Genomic DNA, 16,092 nt, shown 5'->3' with positions numbered 1-16,092 from the left:
GAGGGGGGGAGAGAGTGGAGGGGGGGGAGAGAGTGGAGGGGGGGGAGAGAGGAGGGGGGGGAGAGAGTGGAGGGGGGGAGAGAGAGGAGGGGGGAGAGAGAGAAGAGGGGGGGAGAGAGAAGAGGGGGGGAGAGAGGAGGGGGGGGAGAGAGGAGGGGGGGGAGAGAGGAGGGGGGGGAGAGAGGAGGGGGGGAGAGAGGAGGGGGGGGAGAGAGAGGGGGGGGAGAGAGAGGGGGGGAGAGAGAGGGGGGAGAGAGAGAGGGGGAGAGAGAGAGGGGGAGAGAGAGATGTCCCAACCCACCAGTCCCCCATCCATCTCTTACATGCAGCTGAAGAAAGCAATGGACAGTGGGAGCCAATCCAACAGCTGGCCCCATGGTCTGAAGAAGGGTCTCCACCCAAAACGTTATCCATTTCTTCTCTCCAGAGATGCTGCCTGACCCGCTGAGTTACTCCAGCATTTTGTGTCACTCTGGCAACCGCATTGCTACATTATGACGCCACCATCATCCCATCCAAATGGGCTTTGCCATGTAGATGTTACAGTGTGAGCCGGAGTTCCTGCTCAAATTACTAGTATCTAACTAAGCTTTATAAATTACTGGAGAGTTCCAGGATTTTGGTGATCCACTGTTCTATAACTGAGATGTGATGTCAGAACCATCAGCAAAACTGACATCAATGCTGTGAGCATGGTACAACTATAGTGATACTGTCTGCATTCAACTGTGAGGCTAACTCTACAATCTGACAATGGAAAAAAAACAACTCCTTTCAACACAAGCAGCCAAATACCGCCACCTGGTGGTCCTAAAGCATTAACGCCACAGTACATTTATTTTCCTATACAACGCTTTATTCATGTGGGAACAGTATAAACGACACCCATATTTAAGAAGTTGGGAATGGTGGGGGGGGGGGGTGTACCTGTTAGAGTCTGTGAGTTAATTTTTTCCGAATCTCACATTTTTATCTCAGCTCAAAGTATAATCCAACTGATGGGAGAAATTTCACACTTCCACTGACTCCAAGGGTCAAACATGAAAGGAGGACCTTGTTCCTTGCGAAAAGTTCATTAACAAACTACAATCAGCTCACTTTTGTTTCTTTACTCTTCTACATAATTTAAAGTAAGATTTGAAGAAACTCAGTGGGTTAGGCAGCACCTGCAGAGGGGACCTGCCCTGAAACATCGCCTTTCCATTCCCTCCACAGATGCTGCCTGACCCACTGAGTTCATCCAGCACTTTGGTTTTGCTCGATTCCACCATCAAAGACTCATAGACATGTATCACAAATGACACAGAATAAAATGTATTTGGTGTCATTTGTGACATAGTGGGTTATAGTTTCCAGACCAGGATGAGCTTCAGATCGTCAAAATATTATTTCTTTCCCTTTTTACACACACTCAAATCAAAGGCATCAGTGTTCCGCAGGTCACACTCTCAACTTTGAGTCAGCAGGTTAAATCCCAATCCCACATCAGAGACTTGAACATAAAAAAAGTCTGACATTCCAGTGCAACATGAGGGAACGCTCTGTGATAGGGGTGGGAGTGTAGGCTCTAGCTTACAGATGAGATGTCAAACCAAGGCCCCATCTGTTGTCTTGGGTGGTCTGAAAAGATCCCATTGTAATACTTCAAAGAACAGAACAGTTCTGGTCTATACTTATCCTACAATCAACATCACTGAAGTATATTATCAGTTCTTAATAACAAAGCAATTCTTGTGAACCAACGGTTCATGAACTGACCTCCATGTTTACTACATAACACGTCACCAGACTCTAACAATATTCACTAGAAGCGAAAGGTAATATAATGAAAAATATATTAAAATGGACGCTTTAAGTACTTGGCTGAACAAACAGAATCAGTGGAGAGGGAAACAGAGTTTGCATTTCAGAATGATAATCGGAAATATAGGTTTCAGCTTGCAGATTCCATCACGTCCTCTGAATATACAGAAAACTGCATAGTAAAGTGACAGCTGTGTACCAAACTGAAATAAGTAATCGCTACTTCACCTGAAAATGTGGTCCTGAGCAATTTGTAAGAGAGGCGATAAACTTCACGTGATGAGCCTTTTATGCCTGAATGTGAAGAAAAGAAAGGATGTAGTGATGATAGAGTCCCTTGAAGGAAGCATCTCCTTACATTTGTTGGAGTAACTCAGCGGGACAGGCAGCATCTCTGGAGAGAAGGAGTTTGAGGTTGGTGAGGTGGAAGATGAGGACAAAAAGTCCCCTATCCTGGTTCTGGGAGGGAACGATTGAGAAGGGGATGAGAGCAGAAGTGTGGGAAGTGGTTGTCAACTGGTGGAGGGGAACCCTAAATATTAAAAATTAAGGATGACATGTGAGACAGCTGATTCCATCTGAACAGATGTAATGGAGATGAAGAAACTAGGAGAATAAAATACTTTTAGGAAGTGATTTGAGAGGGGATGTAGAAGTGCGAATCCGATGGTCAACAGTGGAAAGGTGAATGGCAGAATCATTATCAAAACTTGCTATATGAAACAATGGGACAGTGGCTATGATCTAAAATTGTTCAATGTGGTCTAAAGGACAGTGATGTTTCTTCACAATCTGTGAAGTGACAGTGATGTCTCACAATCCTACCTTGTGCCCTGCACTATCAACTGTTTTGTCCTTTCATACATTTACAAACGGGATATTACATTTGTCAAACCTGCATTTCTTTTAGCTTGTATCCAGCAGGACATATAAAGTCAAATCAGTTAATGCATGTCATGTATTTGGGAGTTCAGAAATCTTAGGTGCAACACAAAAGATGAGAGTACATGGAATGTAAGTGGTGATGGGAATGCAAAGAAATGGTGGAAATAGGTATATGAGCTACAAATTAGGACCAGGACAATCCCACTTGATGCCTTGAGCCTGCTCCACCATTCAATATAATCACAACTGATCTGACTAACCTTAACTGCTCATTCTCACCTATCCACAGTAATTTTTCACCCTCTTGCATCAAGTATCCATCAATCTCTGCCTTAAAAATAATTTGCAGGAGATGCACAGATGCAATCCTTCACCACAATCTTAAATGGTTTTTAACATGAGTTCAGTTTACTGTCATGTGTACCGAGGTGCAGTGAAAAACATCAACCTCCTAGTTCTAGATTCTTCCACAAGGAGAACCATCTTCTCCACATCTACCCTAAACCTTAAACAGGCCCTTCGACCCAAATTGCCCACACCGACCAACATGTCCCATCTACACCAATCCGACCTACCTGCGTTTGACCCATATCCTTCTAAATCTTCCTATCCATTACCTGTCTAAATGTTTCTTCAACTTTGAGATAGTACCTGCCTCAACTACCACCTCCAGCAGCTCACTCCATATACCCACCTCACTTTGTGTGAAAAAGTGACCCCTTTGGTTCCTATTACATTTTTTCTCCTCACATGAATCTACGTCCTCTGGTTCTCAATTCCCCTACTCTGGGCAAGCAGCAGCGCCTTTACTTCCTGAGGAGGCTCAAGAAAGCTCACCTGTCCCCCCAGATCCTGACCAACTTTTACCGCTGTACCATCGAAAGCATCCTGACCACCTGCTTCACGGTATGGTACAGCAGTTGCACTGTAGCGGACAGGAAGGCACTACAACGGGAGGTGAAAACCGCGCAGTACATCATCGGTGCCCCGCTCCCTGCCATGGATGCCCTACACCGAAAACGGTGTCTGAGACGGGCCGGGAAGATCATTAAAGACCCCTCCCACCCCAACCATGGACTGTTTGCCCTCCTCCCATCAGGGAGGCGGTACAGGAGCCTCAGGTCTCGTACTAGTAGGATGAGGAACAGCTTCTACAATAATACCATCACATTGCTGAACTCGGAGTCCTGCCGATAGATTTCTCCAGTCCCTCCGTCCACATTGTTTGATTATTCTGTATTTTTATTTCTATATTGCACTACTACTACGGACTGACGCTAAACTGCATTTCGTTGTACCCATACTTGTATTTGTGCAATGACATTAAAGTTGAATTGAATTGAAGAGACTGTGCATCTACCTGACCTATCCCTCTCATGATTTTGAGCTGAATGAAATAAATAACATGTGAGAGATGCTGCCTGACCTGCTGAGTGACCTGTGCAGGAAGGACCTGCAGATGCTGGTTTACACCATAGACACAAAATGCTGGAGTAACTCAGCGGGACAGGCAGCATCATTGGAGAGAAGAAATCACCCAGAGTGTGGTAACTGTGGGGAATGAGCTTCCAGTGGAAGTGGTGGAGGCAGGTTCGATTTTGTCATTTAAAAATAAATTGGATAGGTATATGGACGGGAAAGGAATGGAGGGTTATGGTCTGAGTGCAGGTAGATGGGACTAGGGGAGAATAAGTGTTCGGCACGGATTAGAAGGGCCGAGATGGCCTGTTTCAGTGCTGTAATTGTTATATGGTTAAATTGGTGTTGTTTCGGCAGTAGACCCTGCACTTTGTGTCCTTACTGAAACCTAAGTGTCACCTCTAACTTTTCCCAGTACTGTGGAGGGCGGCGAGTTTTAAAATACCTCTCTCTCTCTCTCCTCTCTTTTTTTTTTTTTTTCCTTTTTCTTCTTCCCCCCCCGCCCCGCCGTGTCTGCAGCCATCTCTGTTGCATATTCCAAGCATGCATTGTTTCAAGCTCGTGTTGTGGGGCTTTATATTTGCAATTAAGTGAAGGAGGTGCGCCTGGAGGTGGGAGGTGATTGCAGGCCCCGCTGGTTGCTAGGGAGGGCGCGCCTGCGCACTAGGCAGCTGCGAGAGGGCCGGAGGTAAGGATGCGACTTCCGCTGACGGGTTGCTGTAGAAACCGGGCCTTGCACCGCGGGCCTCCTCGACCCTCACGCTTTCCTGTCCGGGTTGCCCAGGGAGGGGTCTAAACTCACCGCAGCAATCGAACTTTGGGCCTAGGAAGGCTTCAACCCCAGGCCCCGGGACCCGGGACCACTCTGCCGTGGGTCAGCGGTCGGGCACACTTTTCTCACTCCTACCCGTTGCGCCTCCACTGGCCCAGAGCTTATATTCTCTTAAAATAGACACAAAATGCTGGAGTAACTCAGCGCGTCTCTGGAGAGAAGGGATGGGTGACGTTTCTGGTCGAGACCCTTCTTCTTTTCCCTGACCCTGGTTAGGGATCAGGCGCCTCTTGTAGTCGTGGTACTGATTGTGGATGATCACATTGATTGGCGGTGCTGGCTCGAAGGGCCGAATGGCCAACTCTTGCACCTATTGTCTATTGATTAGGGGTTCTACCTTATTCCCACCCCCAATCCTGTTCCCCTCTTCCCTCCACTGTCGGGCAGTAGTTCGTGTCTACAATCTGTGGACATGAGCAATAGCAGTCAATGCATTGTGGATCCTCCTAACTTCCAACTACCTTCCTTGTACAGCATACCCCTCCACCTATTCCTGATAGCCTTTTTCTCGTCTGAACAGCAGCATGTCTATCACTCTCAGGCCATCATCTTTTTGTGCTCCCCCCCCCCCCCCCCCCCCCCCCATAGTTACCGTGAAGGACATGTCCCCAAAATAATCCAATGGGATTCATCTCTGGATTTGTACATGATTTCAGTGAATGTGAATGTGAAACAGAATCAGAAGTAGACCTTTCACACAGCCCCATGATTCAGTATGATCATGGCTGTCCTTAACATCCACAGCACTTTCCTTACACTAACAAAATGCCCTTTGACATAGTTGATATTACTTACTAATTTATTGAGCACTTTTTTGATTATAACCAGCAACTGAGGGTTTGCAGACCTCTGGTTCACATGGGAGCTCACTCTATCTATTCCTGATTACCATCCACACCTCAACTTTCTGAGATCATATCTGTTTTATCACATTGTGCTGGGCTGAGAAAAAACAAAACAAGGAAAGGAATTCAAGTTCTCTCAGTGAAAATAAAAGTGGATGAAATGTTAGTATAATACACTGTAAATGTGCTTTCATGTTTCTTTATGTTTATTCAGTGCATTGGAGTGTAGAAGAATCTGGTGGAGTTGGACTAAGCACAGAATAAGCAATGGTAAGTCTGGTGGCAGTGTTTCATGTTTTGAAAGTGATTGGGAAGTTTTAGTGATCTGGCTTTATACTTTTAAACAAACAACAAGAACCTGGAACAAAGATTGAGACGTTCTAATAATTTGTAGTTAGCGACCTTTCTCTTTGTGATCCTATCTCCTAAATCTGACAGCATCTAGATTCTGTTGACCTTAAGCCGGTTACTGATTGAGCCTCAAAACTATATCATGTGAAAGCATTTATATAATTTGAATGTGGATGGGAATTTCAATATTTCCCTTCAAAATTGGAACACAATTGAGTGTATGCTGACTCAGAGCATTCCCATCACGCCACTGGTTTTCCTTTTAATTTATTTTCCCTACATTTCCATCAACATCCCAAATTCTACTACCAGCCTAATTTACTAGGCGGGTAATTACTAGCGGTAATTTACTAGGGGTAAATTATAGTGGCCACATAGTCACGGGGAGAACATGCAAACTCCACATTGATGGTGCCCAACCCAGGCGACTATTTGTGTGCCAGCCACAGAAACAGTTATACAATCAAATATTACAATCATAGAAAATGGGTGCAGGAGGAGGCCATTCATTGTAATCATGGCTGATCGTCCCCAATCAATAACCCGTGCCTGCCTTCTCCCCATATCCCTTAATTCCACTAGCCCCTAGAGCTATAGAAACATATCGCTCCACACTTTTAAATTTCTACTCCTTCAGATCTATACACTGTAAATGACTTGATTGTAATCATGTGTTTGTCTGGTTAGCACGCAACAAAAAGCTTTTCACTGTACCTCGGTACACGTGACAATAAACTAAATTGAACTAAACTGAAACTGAACTCCACTGTTGAATCCTTGTTGATTGATATTCTGCTAGTGCTACCTAATGAAGAGCAGCTTTAAGATCCAGAGGGTGACACATTCTCAAGAATCACTGCATCTGGGGAGGAAGGGAAGGGTGTGTTTTAAGGAAAAGGGCATTTCTAATCATAGTTGTTATTTTTTCTTCTACAGGGTGAACGGAAGGGTGTGAATAAATATTACCCACCCGACTTTGATCCTGCCAAGGTTAGTGTTTATTGTGAGCGAGGTGAAACACTGAACAGCAAGCAAAAATTAAAATGGTATCCACGGGAAAGGTGTGGAGCAATGTATTGTACCACAGCTTTCATTTCTGTATATAGCATCTTTAAACATAAGAATATAATGGGAGCAGTCCTTAACATGTACAAGAATATAATGGGAGCAGTTCTTAACGTGTGCCTGAGAGTTTTAGAGTATTCTTGATTCTGAGACTTTCCATGCCACAGTTCTTGTGGGTGCTTGCACAGCTGCGACTTTAGCTTTACTTCCGTGATTTGGAAGAAGGATCTTTTAGCCCAAAGTAACCAGGACTATTCCAAATTTCCAGAGGCCTAATTATTTCACAAAATCCAGGACAATCAGGAGAAATCTGGGCATTTCCCAGTTAGAAAATAGCTCCTCAAACCTCTGCCATTCAGTAAGAAAAGGCGATTCCTGATCTTGAGCATTTCCTGTCTGAACCCCTTAACTCTCCTACAGCACAACAACCCATTGCTCCATGTTTTTAATTTATTTCAATAAGTAATAATTTGTTAGTTTCTTAAAAGGTCTTCTCACGTGAATCCTAAATGGTAAACCCATTATCTTGAATATTATCCTACACATTTAGACACACCAGTTGGAGGAGGTCTTCTCAGTGTTATTGTGCAAATCTCTCTCAGAATCATGAAGGAATAAGGAACGGAACATGCTGGTTTACAATAAAGGTCACAAAGGGCTGGAGTAACTCAGCGGGTCAGGCAGCATCTCTGGAGAACATGGATAGGTGATGTTTTGGGTTTGGACCCTTCAGTCCTATCCATATTCCCGCTGAGTTACTCCAGCACTCTGTGAAACGTCATCTATCCATGTTCTCCAGAGATACTGCCTGACCCACTGAGTTACTCTGACACTCTGTGAAATGTCACCTATCCATGTTCTCCAGAGATGCTGCCTGACCCACTGAGTTACTCCAGCACTTTTCTTTTTTTTCTCTCAGAATCCGACAAAATCTTATTATTCTGAACTCCAGTGAACACAGGCCAATTCTACTTGACCTCTTTTCAAAGCCTCCTTATTCTATGAAATCACGCTGCACTGCCTCCAATGCAAGTGTGGCGTATTTTGAATTCAGGGAGCAAAATAAAAATATCCCACAGCACATTGCAAGAGGACTACCAAACAGTCTTGGTTAAGTGGAAGTAGCAGTGTTTGGATGAATAACATGGTCTGTGAATAAGTTTTGTCTTATATTTTCCTTGTGTTTTCTCCGTCTTTTTAACCTGACAGCATGGCTCCCTCAACAAATACAAGAACAGTCATCCTCTCCGGGAAAGGGCCCGGAAACTATCCCAAGGCATCCTCATCATCCGGTAAGTTTCCTGCATTTGTTTTATATTCTAAGCTACCTGTTGTGCTGTATTTGCGTGCCTGGTGTGGGGGTGCCCAGTATTCAGTCTGGTGTACCGTTGAATAGAACAGTACACAGCATACGAACGGGCCCCTCGGCCCACAAGGTTTGTACCGAACATGATGCCAAGTTCAACTGATCTCATTTGCCTGTATGTGATCCATATCCTTTTATTCCCTGCACTTCCATGTGCCTATCCAAAAGCCTTTTAACACCACTATCATATCGTATCTGCCTCCATCACCACCCGTTCCAGGCCCTCACCACGCTCCATACAAAAATAAACTTGTCCCGCATATCTCCATTCAGCTTACCCCTCTCACCTTATCGCAATGCCAACTAGTGTCGGACATTTCCACCCTGAAGACCGACTACCCTATCGATGCCTCTCATAATTTTATGTTTCTATCAAGTCTTCCCTCAACCTTTAATATACCTCATAGAATACCCTGATTGAGAGTTCACCCCAAGGTACTAATATCTCCAGTGTTCTCTCTGCGTTCAGCTTGGTTCCCATTGCAGGGTCAAACAGTCTGGTGGTACTTACACAGTGGTCTTTTGAGCAAAGACTCGGACAATGGCCCACTCATATGCAATGCCATTCTCGTTTAGTTGGATGTTGATCAGTAACCAAATCAATTCCTTTCTCAAAGGTTTGAGATGCCATACAACATCTGGTGTGATGGTTGTGGAAAGCACATCGGAATGGGTAAGACAGGGCACTTTTAATTAATATATAAGAATTTGTAAAAAATAATCAAGGACGAGTCGCACCTCGGCCACTCCCTCTTCTCCCCTCTCACATCGGGTAAAAGGTATAGAAGTGTGAAAACGCACACCTCCAGATTCAGGAACAGTTTCTTCCCAGCTGTTATCAGGCAACTGCACCACCCTAACAACTAAAGAGCAGTGCTGAGCCACTATCTACCTCACTGGTGACTATCCGACAATCTTTGATCAGACTTTACTGGACTTTATCTTGCACTAAACGTTATTCATGTTATTCCCTTTATCATGTATCTGTACACAGTAAATGGCTCGATTGTAAACATGTATTGTCTTTCTGCTGACTGTATAGCATGCAACAAAAGCTTTTCACTGTACTCGGTACACATGTAAATAAACTAAACTGATACGAAGAATGTTTTATGGAACAGAGAAAACTTTACCATGAAGTCAGAGATTATGGGGAGAAGGCAGGAGAATGGGGTTAGCAGGGAGAGATAGATCAGCCATGATTAAATGGCGGAGTAGACTCGATGGGCCGAATGGCCTAATTTTACTCCTATCGCATATGATCTTGTGACCTTATACTACTAGAGCTTCCCTGGGGTGGTTGAATGCAACAGTGGAACTTTAGCTTTTGTCAGTCGGTGACCGTGATCTTTTTGGTTCCAGGTGTTCGGTACAATGCAGAGAAGAAGAAAGTTGGGAACTACTACACGACCCCCATTTACAGGTACCACCAGTTTTTTGTTTTTTTTGTAATTCACCGCAGCTGCTCCACTGCCAAGTCAAGACAAAGTAATCGTCCATGATTAATGCTTAAGCAAAACTAACCTTTAGAGGTGGCACAGTGGTGCAACTGGTAGAGCTGCCTCATAACTCCAGAGACCCAGGTTCGATCCTGATCTCTATGTGGCATTTGCATGTTCTCCCTGTGACCATATGAGTTTCCTCCGGGTGCTCTGGTTTTCTCCCACATCCCAATGATGTGTGAGTTTGTAGGTTAATTTTGCTGTGTAAATTTACCTCCAGTGTGTAAGGGGTGGATGTGAAATTGAGATAACATAGAACTAGTGTGAAAAGGTGATCAATGCTGGGTGTTGACCTGATGGGCTGAAGGGCTGGTTTCCATGCTGTATCTTTCAACTAAACTAAATTTTATTTTCCTCATGTCCTGTTCATTGTGTGAACAGGACATGAGGGATTATATTATTTCAAGTCTTCCCTGTTCTTTGACTCTAAGTAGAAGTGGATTCAGTGCCCTGTTCTCCACAAAAACCAGTGAATAGCAGTCATATATGGCTTTGCAATTTCTAAAGGGGCATTCACATTTTGGTAAATTGGAGGAGCAGCACCTCATACTTCGCTTGGGTAGTTTACACCCCAGCGGTATGAACATTGACTTCTCCAATTTTGTTCTATCCTCCCTGTGGTTTAGTCAGGGTTTATGTCCTTGTCTCTCTCAGTATATGTTCCTTGTGATGGGGTGGGAGGGATAGATGGATCGATGGGTCTCTTGGGCTGCGCTATAGTAAATGACAATATTGATTTGCAGATTTCGGATGAAGTGCCACTTGTGTGTCAACTATATTGAGATGCAGACAGACCCAGCAAACTGTGACTATGTGATTGTGAGCGGAGCCCGACGGAAGGAGGAACGCTGGGACATGAAGGACAACGAACAGATTCTCACAACTGGTACGTAACCAGGGAGTTGTTGGTGGAGGGAGACTGGAAACCGGAAGCAACACCTTGCATATTGTCAACTTAAATTGGTATGGGGGGGGGGGGGGGGGGGGGGAAAATATATTGGGAAAATTGGTCAAATGGTTTGCCAGTTGACAAATAATAGCAGATGTATACTAGCATCTGCATTTCCTTCCTCCACATAATTAAATACAGAATAGGTTGTATGTGTGTGACCTTCTGCTTCAACTTGTCCCTTGTTCGTACACCGATAATGTGCAATAGTTGTTTTTGCTCCATCAAAGTTGGTGTTGTGGCAAGGGGTGAGTCTTGTGCTCCCTGCATTTAATCATGATGTGGCCATTCATTCTTCAGACCATGAACAGAAGAAGAAGTTGGAAACGGATCCCATGTACAAGCTAGAACATGGAGTGGGGGACCAGGAGAAGCTGAAGATCGCTGTTCCCACCTTGTCCAATATCCAGGATATGCAGAGTGCATGGAAGGATGACTTTGCCATTAACAGCATGCTGCGCAAGAAATTCCGGGTAGGCCATGCTCTAACTATCACAGTAAGGGAACAATGCTGCAGCATGGAATCCCGTTGCTGCAACTCTATGCTGATTCAGTCTTTATTCCTTCTCCCCAGAAATATGAGTAGTTCACAGCTCGCTCACCCATTAAATACCACGGGTTAGTGTGTAAAGCTTCTCCCACGAGGACTCATCATTGAAGGGATGCCCCCTCCCCTCCTTCCACCATGCTGTGTTATTACTAAGGAAAACCAGTCAAGATAGTCACTAAATCCATCACTGACCATTTTTGGTTCTGTTAGTGCTTTTTTTCATGCCTAAATAGGGAAAATGTTGGATACAATCGACAGGATAAGCAACAATTAATAGATGTCAATGTACTGGTCTGAAGAATGGTTTCGGCCCGAAACGTCGCCTATTTCCTTCGCTCCATAGATGCTGCTGCACCCGCTGAGTTACTCCAGCATTTTTGTGTACCTACTGAAACTTTAATTCTGCTTCGCACTTCATAGTTCTTGCCTGACCCTAATGTTACCTGATTTTTGTTTACTTCAGATTTGCAGCATCAGTGGGATTTAGCTGTTTTAAATTCTACCAACTCCTGTGAATCATGCCAATTCAATGGCTTTGCTCTGTTCCCCCCCCCCCCCAGAATATTGATTATATATTTGGTTTACCTTACCTTAGGATGAGAAGAAAGTATTGAAAGAGACGGAAGAGAAAGATGAAGCTCTTCGGAACAAAGCAAATCTCAGCATCCCACTGCTCGAGGAGTCTGACGAAGATAAACGCCTGGCTTCCCTTCTTAAATTACGTGTTCTAGACTGTAAGTTGAGAGAAAATGAACTCTGTTCAACTGATGAATCAAATAGTGCCAGTGCCCATCCTCAATTCGGATTACACTTTGGAAATTTTGTCTGTAAAAGTTAGCAGTCAATGTCTGGGGTTGGGACCCCACTAAAATAGTGTGGTCTCCATGCTATTGATGGTGAACATCACTTGTCTACATCCTAGGCTAGCTACACCAAACCTCGCCACACACCCAGAGCACAACAAATTGTTTCTCTGGGATGATTCCAGATAATGGGGGTGATTGTTCAACAAAGCAAGTTGAAATTCCACAGTCGGTTCAGAAGCATGAGAACTATTTTTTTTTAGTATGTAAGATTCTTGGAGACAAAACAAAGTAAATGCTGAGGAGGCTTCCTCTTGTGAGAATTCAAAAGACCTGTAATTCTTTGACAGTATAAATTCTTCTTCATCGTTATCTGGGGCAGCACAGTAGCGCAGTGGTAGAGTTGCTGCTCCAGAATTGCTGCCCTCAAGGTGCTCCGGTTTTCTTCCACACTCCAAAGACATACAGATTTGTAGGCTAATTGGCTTTGGTAAAATTGTAAATTATCCCCAGTGTGTAGGATGGTGCTAGCATACGTGGTGATCGCTGGTCGGCATGGACTCAGTGGGCTGAAGGGCCTGTTTCCATGCAGTGTCCCTAAAAGTCTAAAAAAAACTATCTCAAATGGGAACCACCTCTTTCGGAGGATCATGTCCTCCGTATTTCTCTGTCGATCAAGTCTGGCTATTTTGACTAGTTGAATACCCCTGCTCTCGAGAAGAAGTGGCCGCACATAATAACAGATAGAGTCTGATCTCAGAATAACAGGAAAGTAGACAAAAATGCTGGAGTAACTCAGCGGGCCAGGCAGCATATATGGAGCAAAGGAATGGGTGACGTTTCGGTTCGAGATCCTTCTTCAGACCCTTCCTCAGAATAACAGGAGCTCATTTAAGACTGAAATGAGGAACTATTTCTTCTTTAAGGAACATTGCAGCATTATCTGTAAAGAGAGGATGGTAATAGCCAAGGTATTGGACAAGCTCAAAGGCCCAAAGTAAATTTATCTAAAGATTTGGAACCTAAGAATAGAGAAAGCTGCAGTTGACTCCACATTAAATAAGATTGGACAAAACAAAATGCCATCAGAGATAGATAGGAAGAAGGGTCCCGACCCGATATGTCACCTATATATGTTCTCTAGAGATGCTTCCTGACACTCTGTTACTACAGCACTTTGTATCTTTTTTTGTAAACCACCATCTCCAGTTCCTTGTATCTGGGAAATAGATCACCTGCCCTGGTTCCTCAGTGGGTGAGAGATCCTGCTACAATGGCAGTCACACAATACTTGGACCCCAGGCTGCGATGAGTTACTTAGTTACAGCAGAGTCAGTGTAAAGGAGCATCACAAAGTCTCCACAACTTTTCAGGATCCCAACTCCTGATCAGCTGTTGCCTAGTGATCTCAACTGGAATCTATAGTGTGGACAGGGAGAGGGTTGAGGTCCCATACCTCAGCAGTGATACCACTCCTGATACGAGGGGCTACACCACTCACAACGCAAGTGAGTAGTTGACCCCTTGGGTAGAGAAGGATTATTGTGGAGCAGGCTGATATTACACCCGTGATTCCGACTCGGCTTCTTTCGCAGCCTATGAAGACAAGCAGAGAATGAAGCGGAAAGAGATCACTTCGAGGTCCTGGTTTGCTGCCCCTCAAGTCACAGCAGGAGAGAAAACTGCAGATGTGTTGAAGAAACTGGGACTGAACAAAATATCGACAGCCAAATCTTTAAATAGCCCAAATGGAATTGCCGTGAGTGACCTGGGAATAATCCGAAAGAAATCAGCGGAGCATCCAGTGAGCCAGAAGGAACGGGCAGACATGTCCAGCAGAGATTCACAGCCCATGATGGAAACAGAGAGCGGAATGGATCGAGAGAGTTTTGTTTCAAACTGTTTGAGTCAAGCGAGAGGCACCTGCTATAAGGGGGAGGCTGATTCTCCCCCACGGACTGAAGCTATGACAGATGCAGAGCGAGATGTCAGTGCCAACTCACTTGTGGCTGATTACTCTGATTCCAATTCTGATGCAGACAGTTCCTGAGCTATGCATGATTGTAAATAATTGTTTGATACTCCCGACTTGTAATGTACTCCTGTGAAATAAATAAATTAATAAGTGCGCTGAAACTAATCTGTGACATTTGTCACTAGCCAGAATTTTGTTCTTGGAGTTGCCCTCATGATGAGGTTAGGAACAGGCTTGGAACATGGGAATAACCAGTTCACAAAATCACACAACTTAAATTACACAACAGGCCAACTGCTGTCTGCTTTGGTTTATTTGTTTAGTTATGGATACAATGGGGAGGCCCTTCGGCCCATCGAGTCCGCGCCGACCAGTGATTCCAATACGCTAACACTATCCTACACACACTAAGGACAATTATAATTATACCAAGCCAATTAATCTACAAATCTGTACGTCTTTGGAGTGGGGAGGAATCCGGAGATCCTGAAGAAAACCCATGCAGGCCACGGTGTGGGAATGATGTTGATATCATTCATATTCTGAGTTAAGGTGTTTCTCCATGAATCTTTATTTCATTAGTCGTTACTATTTACCAAGTTAGGTCTCATTCACAAGTGGATATATATCAGGGACCAAGTTCATGCCAGTGAACTTTTTTTCAAATGTTAAAAGACTTCTGATAGATCAGCCTATTTTTAGAATGGAGAATAGAGGCCCAGCTTCCGATTAGTCATACTCTTGGTTGTGGTAACCCCTTTGATTCCTATGTTTCTTGTCAAACATCAAACGGGTCAGATATAAAGGGAGCTGTGGGATATTTCCCAAACTGTTCTAATCTGATTACGAGGAAGGCTGTAGTTCAGAATCATTTTAGAGTGATGACCAAACATGCATTTGAAAGAAAGGCGGTGAATCTGAGGAATTCTTTGCCACAGAAGATTGTGGAGGCCAAGTCAATGGATATTTTTAAGGCAGAGATGGATAGATTCTTGACTAGCATGGGTGTCAGGGGTTATGAGAATGCAGAAGAATGGGGTTAGGAGGGAGATAGATCAGCCATGATTGAATGGCAGAGTAGACTTGATGGGCCGAATGGCCTAATTCTGCTCCTATCACACGACCTTATGAAATAATATGAAAGTTCCTGAATGGGAACTTCTTTACAATATTAAATTGTTTATTTTACTAAAATATTCCAATAAAAACAGAAGTAGATATTACATAGTAGGCTCATCCTAAAGGGCCTTTTGCATGGCTTACATTTCTCTTGAATGCATCCTGAAGCATAGCGAGTGTGAGTCAACTATACTCAGCTGGCAGGTTCTTCAGCTGGAAACTGGAAGGACTGGTTAGGCCAAGAGGCCCATTTCTCTTAAGTTTTTTTTGGCAGCAATTGCTGCATGTTTCCCTAGGAACACCCTACAGAGCAGACTGTCGTGTTGAGCCACTGGGACTGAACCAGTGTTGGAAGCATTGAACAGCATGGAAACAGGCTGAAGAAGGGTTCCGACCCAAAATGTTGACTATCCATATAACTTCAGAGATTTGTAGGAACGGCAGACTCCCTTGCCCAGGGGGAAAAGGATGAGGCCATCCATCTTACCTATTCCACTCATGATTTTATATACATCTAAGGCCTTCCCTCAGCCTTCCATCTCCAGGAAAAGCTGTTTGAGGCTCTACATATCACTCGAGCCCTCCAGTCCCGGTAACATCCTTGTGAATCCTTTCTTCACTCTTTCCA

General features: G+C 44.2%; 1 protein-coding gene across 5 annotated transcripts in view; it reads left to right on the top strand.

The window, feature by feature from the left end:
* The window catches only part of yju2b (YJU2 splicing factor homolog B), a 53,840-nt gene extending 39,330 nt beyond the window's left edge, over positions 1–14,510 (top strand). The window contains exons 1-11 of one of the 5 annotated variants that reach the window (XM_033012137.1): positions 4,807–4,936; positions 4,970–4,977; positions 5,999–6,054; positions 7,072–7,125; positions 8,410–8,492; positions 9,184–9,239; positions 9,929–9,989; positions 10,812–10,954; positions 11,318–11,490; positions 12,163–12,301; positions 13,966–14,510. In XM_033012137.1, coding sequence (XP_032868028.1) covers positions 6,052–6,054; positions 7,072–7,125; positions 8,410–8,492; positions 9,184–9,239; positions 9,929–9,989; positions 10,812–10,954; positions 11,318–11,490; positions 12,163–12,301; positions 13,966–14,420 — 1,167 coding nt within the window. In that variant the 5' untranslated portion in view covers positions 4,807–4,936; positions 4,970–4,977; positions 5,999–6,051 and the 3' untranslated portion in view covers positions 14,421–14,510. Of the gene's footprint in view, positions 1–4,805; positions 4,989–5,998; positions 6,055–7,071; positions 7,126–8,409; positions 8,493–9,183; positions 9,240–9,928; positions 9,990–10,811; positions 10,955–11,317; positions 11,491–12,162; positions 12,302–13,965 lie in introns of those variants that run through there. The other 4 variants (XM_033012136.1, XM_033012135.1, XM_033012134.1 and 1 more) reach the window with 4 other exon arrangements.
* The last annotated feature ends 1,582 nt before the right edge of the window (positions 14,511–16,092 follow it).

The sequence above is a fragment of the Amblyraja radiata genome, chromosome 35 (genome assembly GCF_010909765.2).
Source record: "Amblyraja radiata isolate CabotCenter1 chromosome 35, sAmbRad1.1.pri, whole genome shotgun sequence".
In the NCBI taxonomy this organism is placed as follows: Eukaryota; Metazoa; Chordata; class Chondrichthyes; order Rajiformes; family Rajidae; genus Amblyraja; species Amblyraja radiata.
Note: the sequence above shows the minus strand (reverse complement) of the source record. Positions and strands in the feature narration are given on the sequence as shown.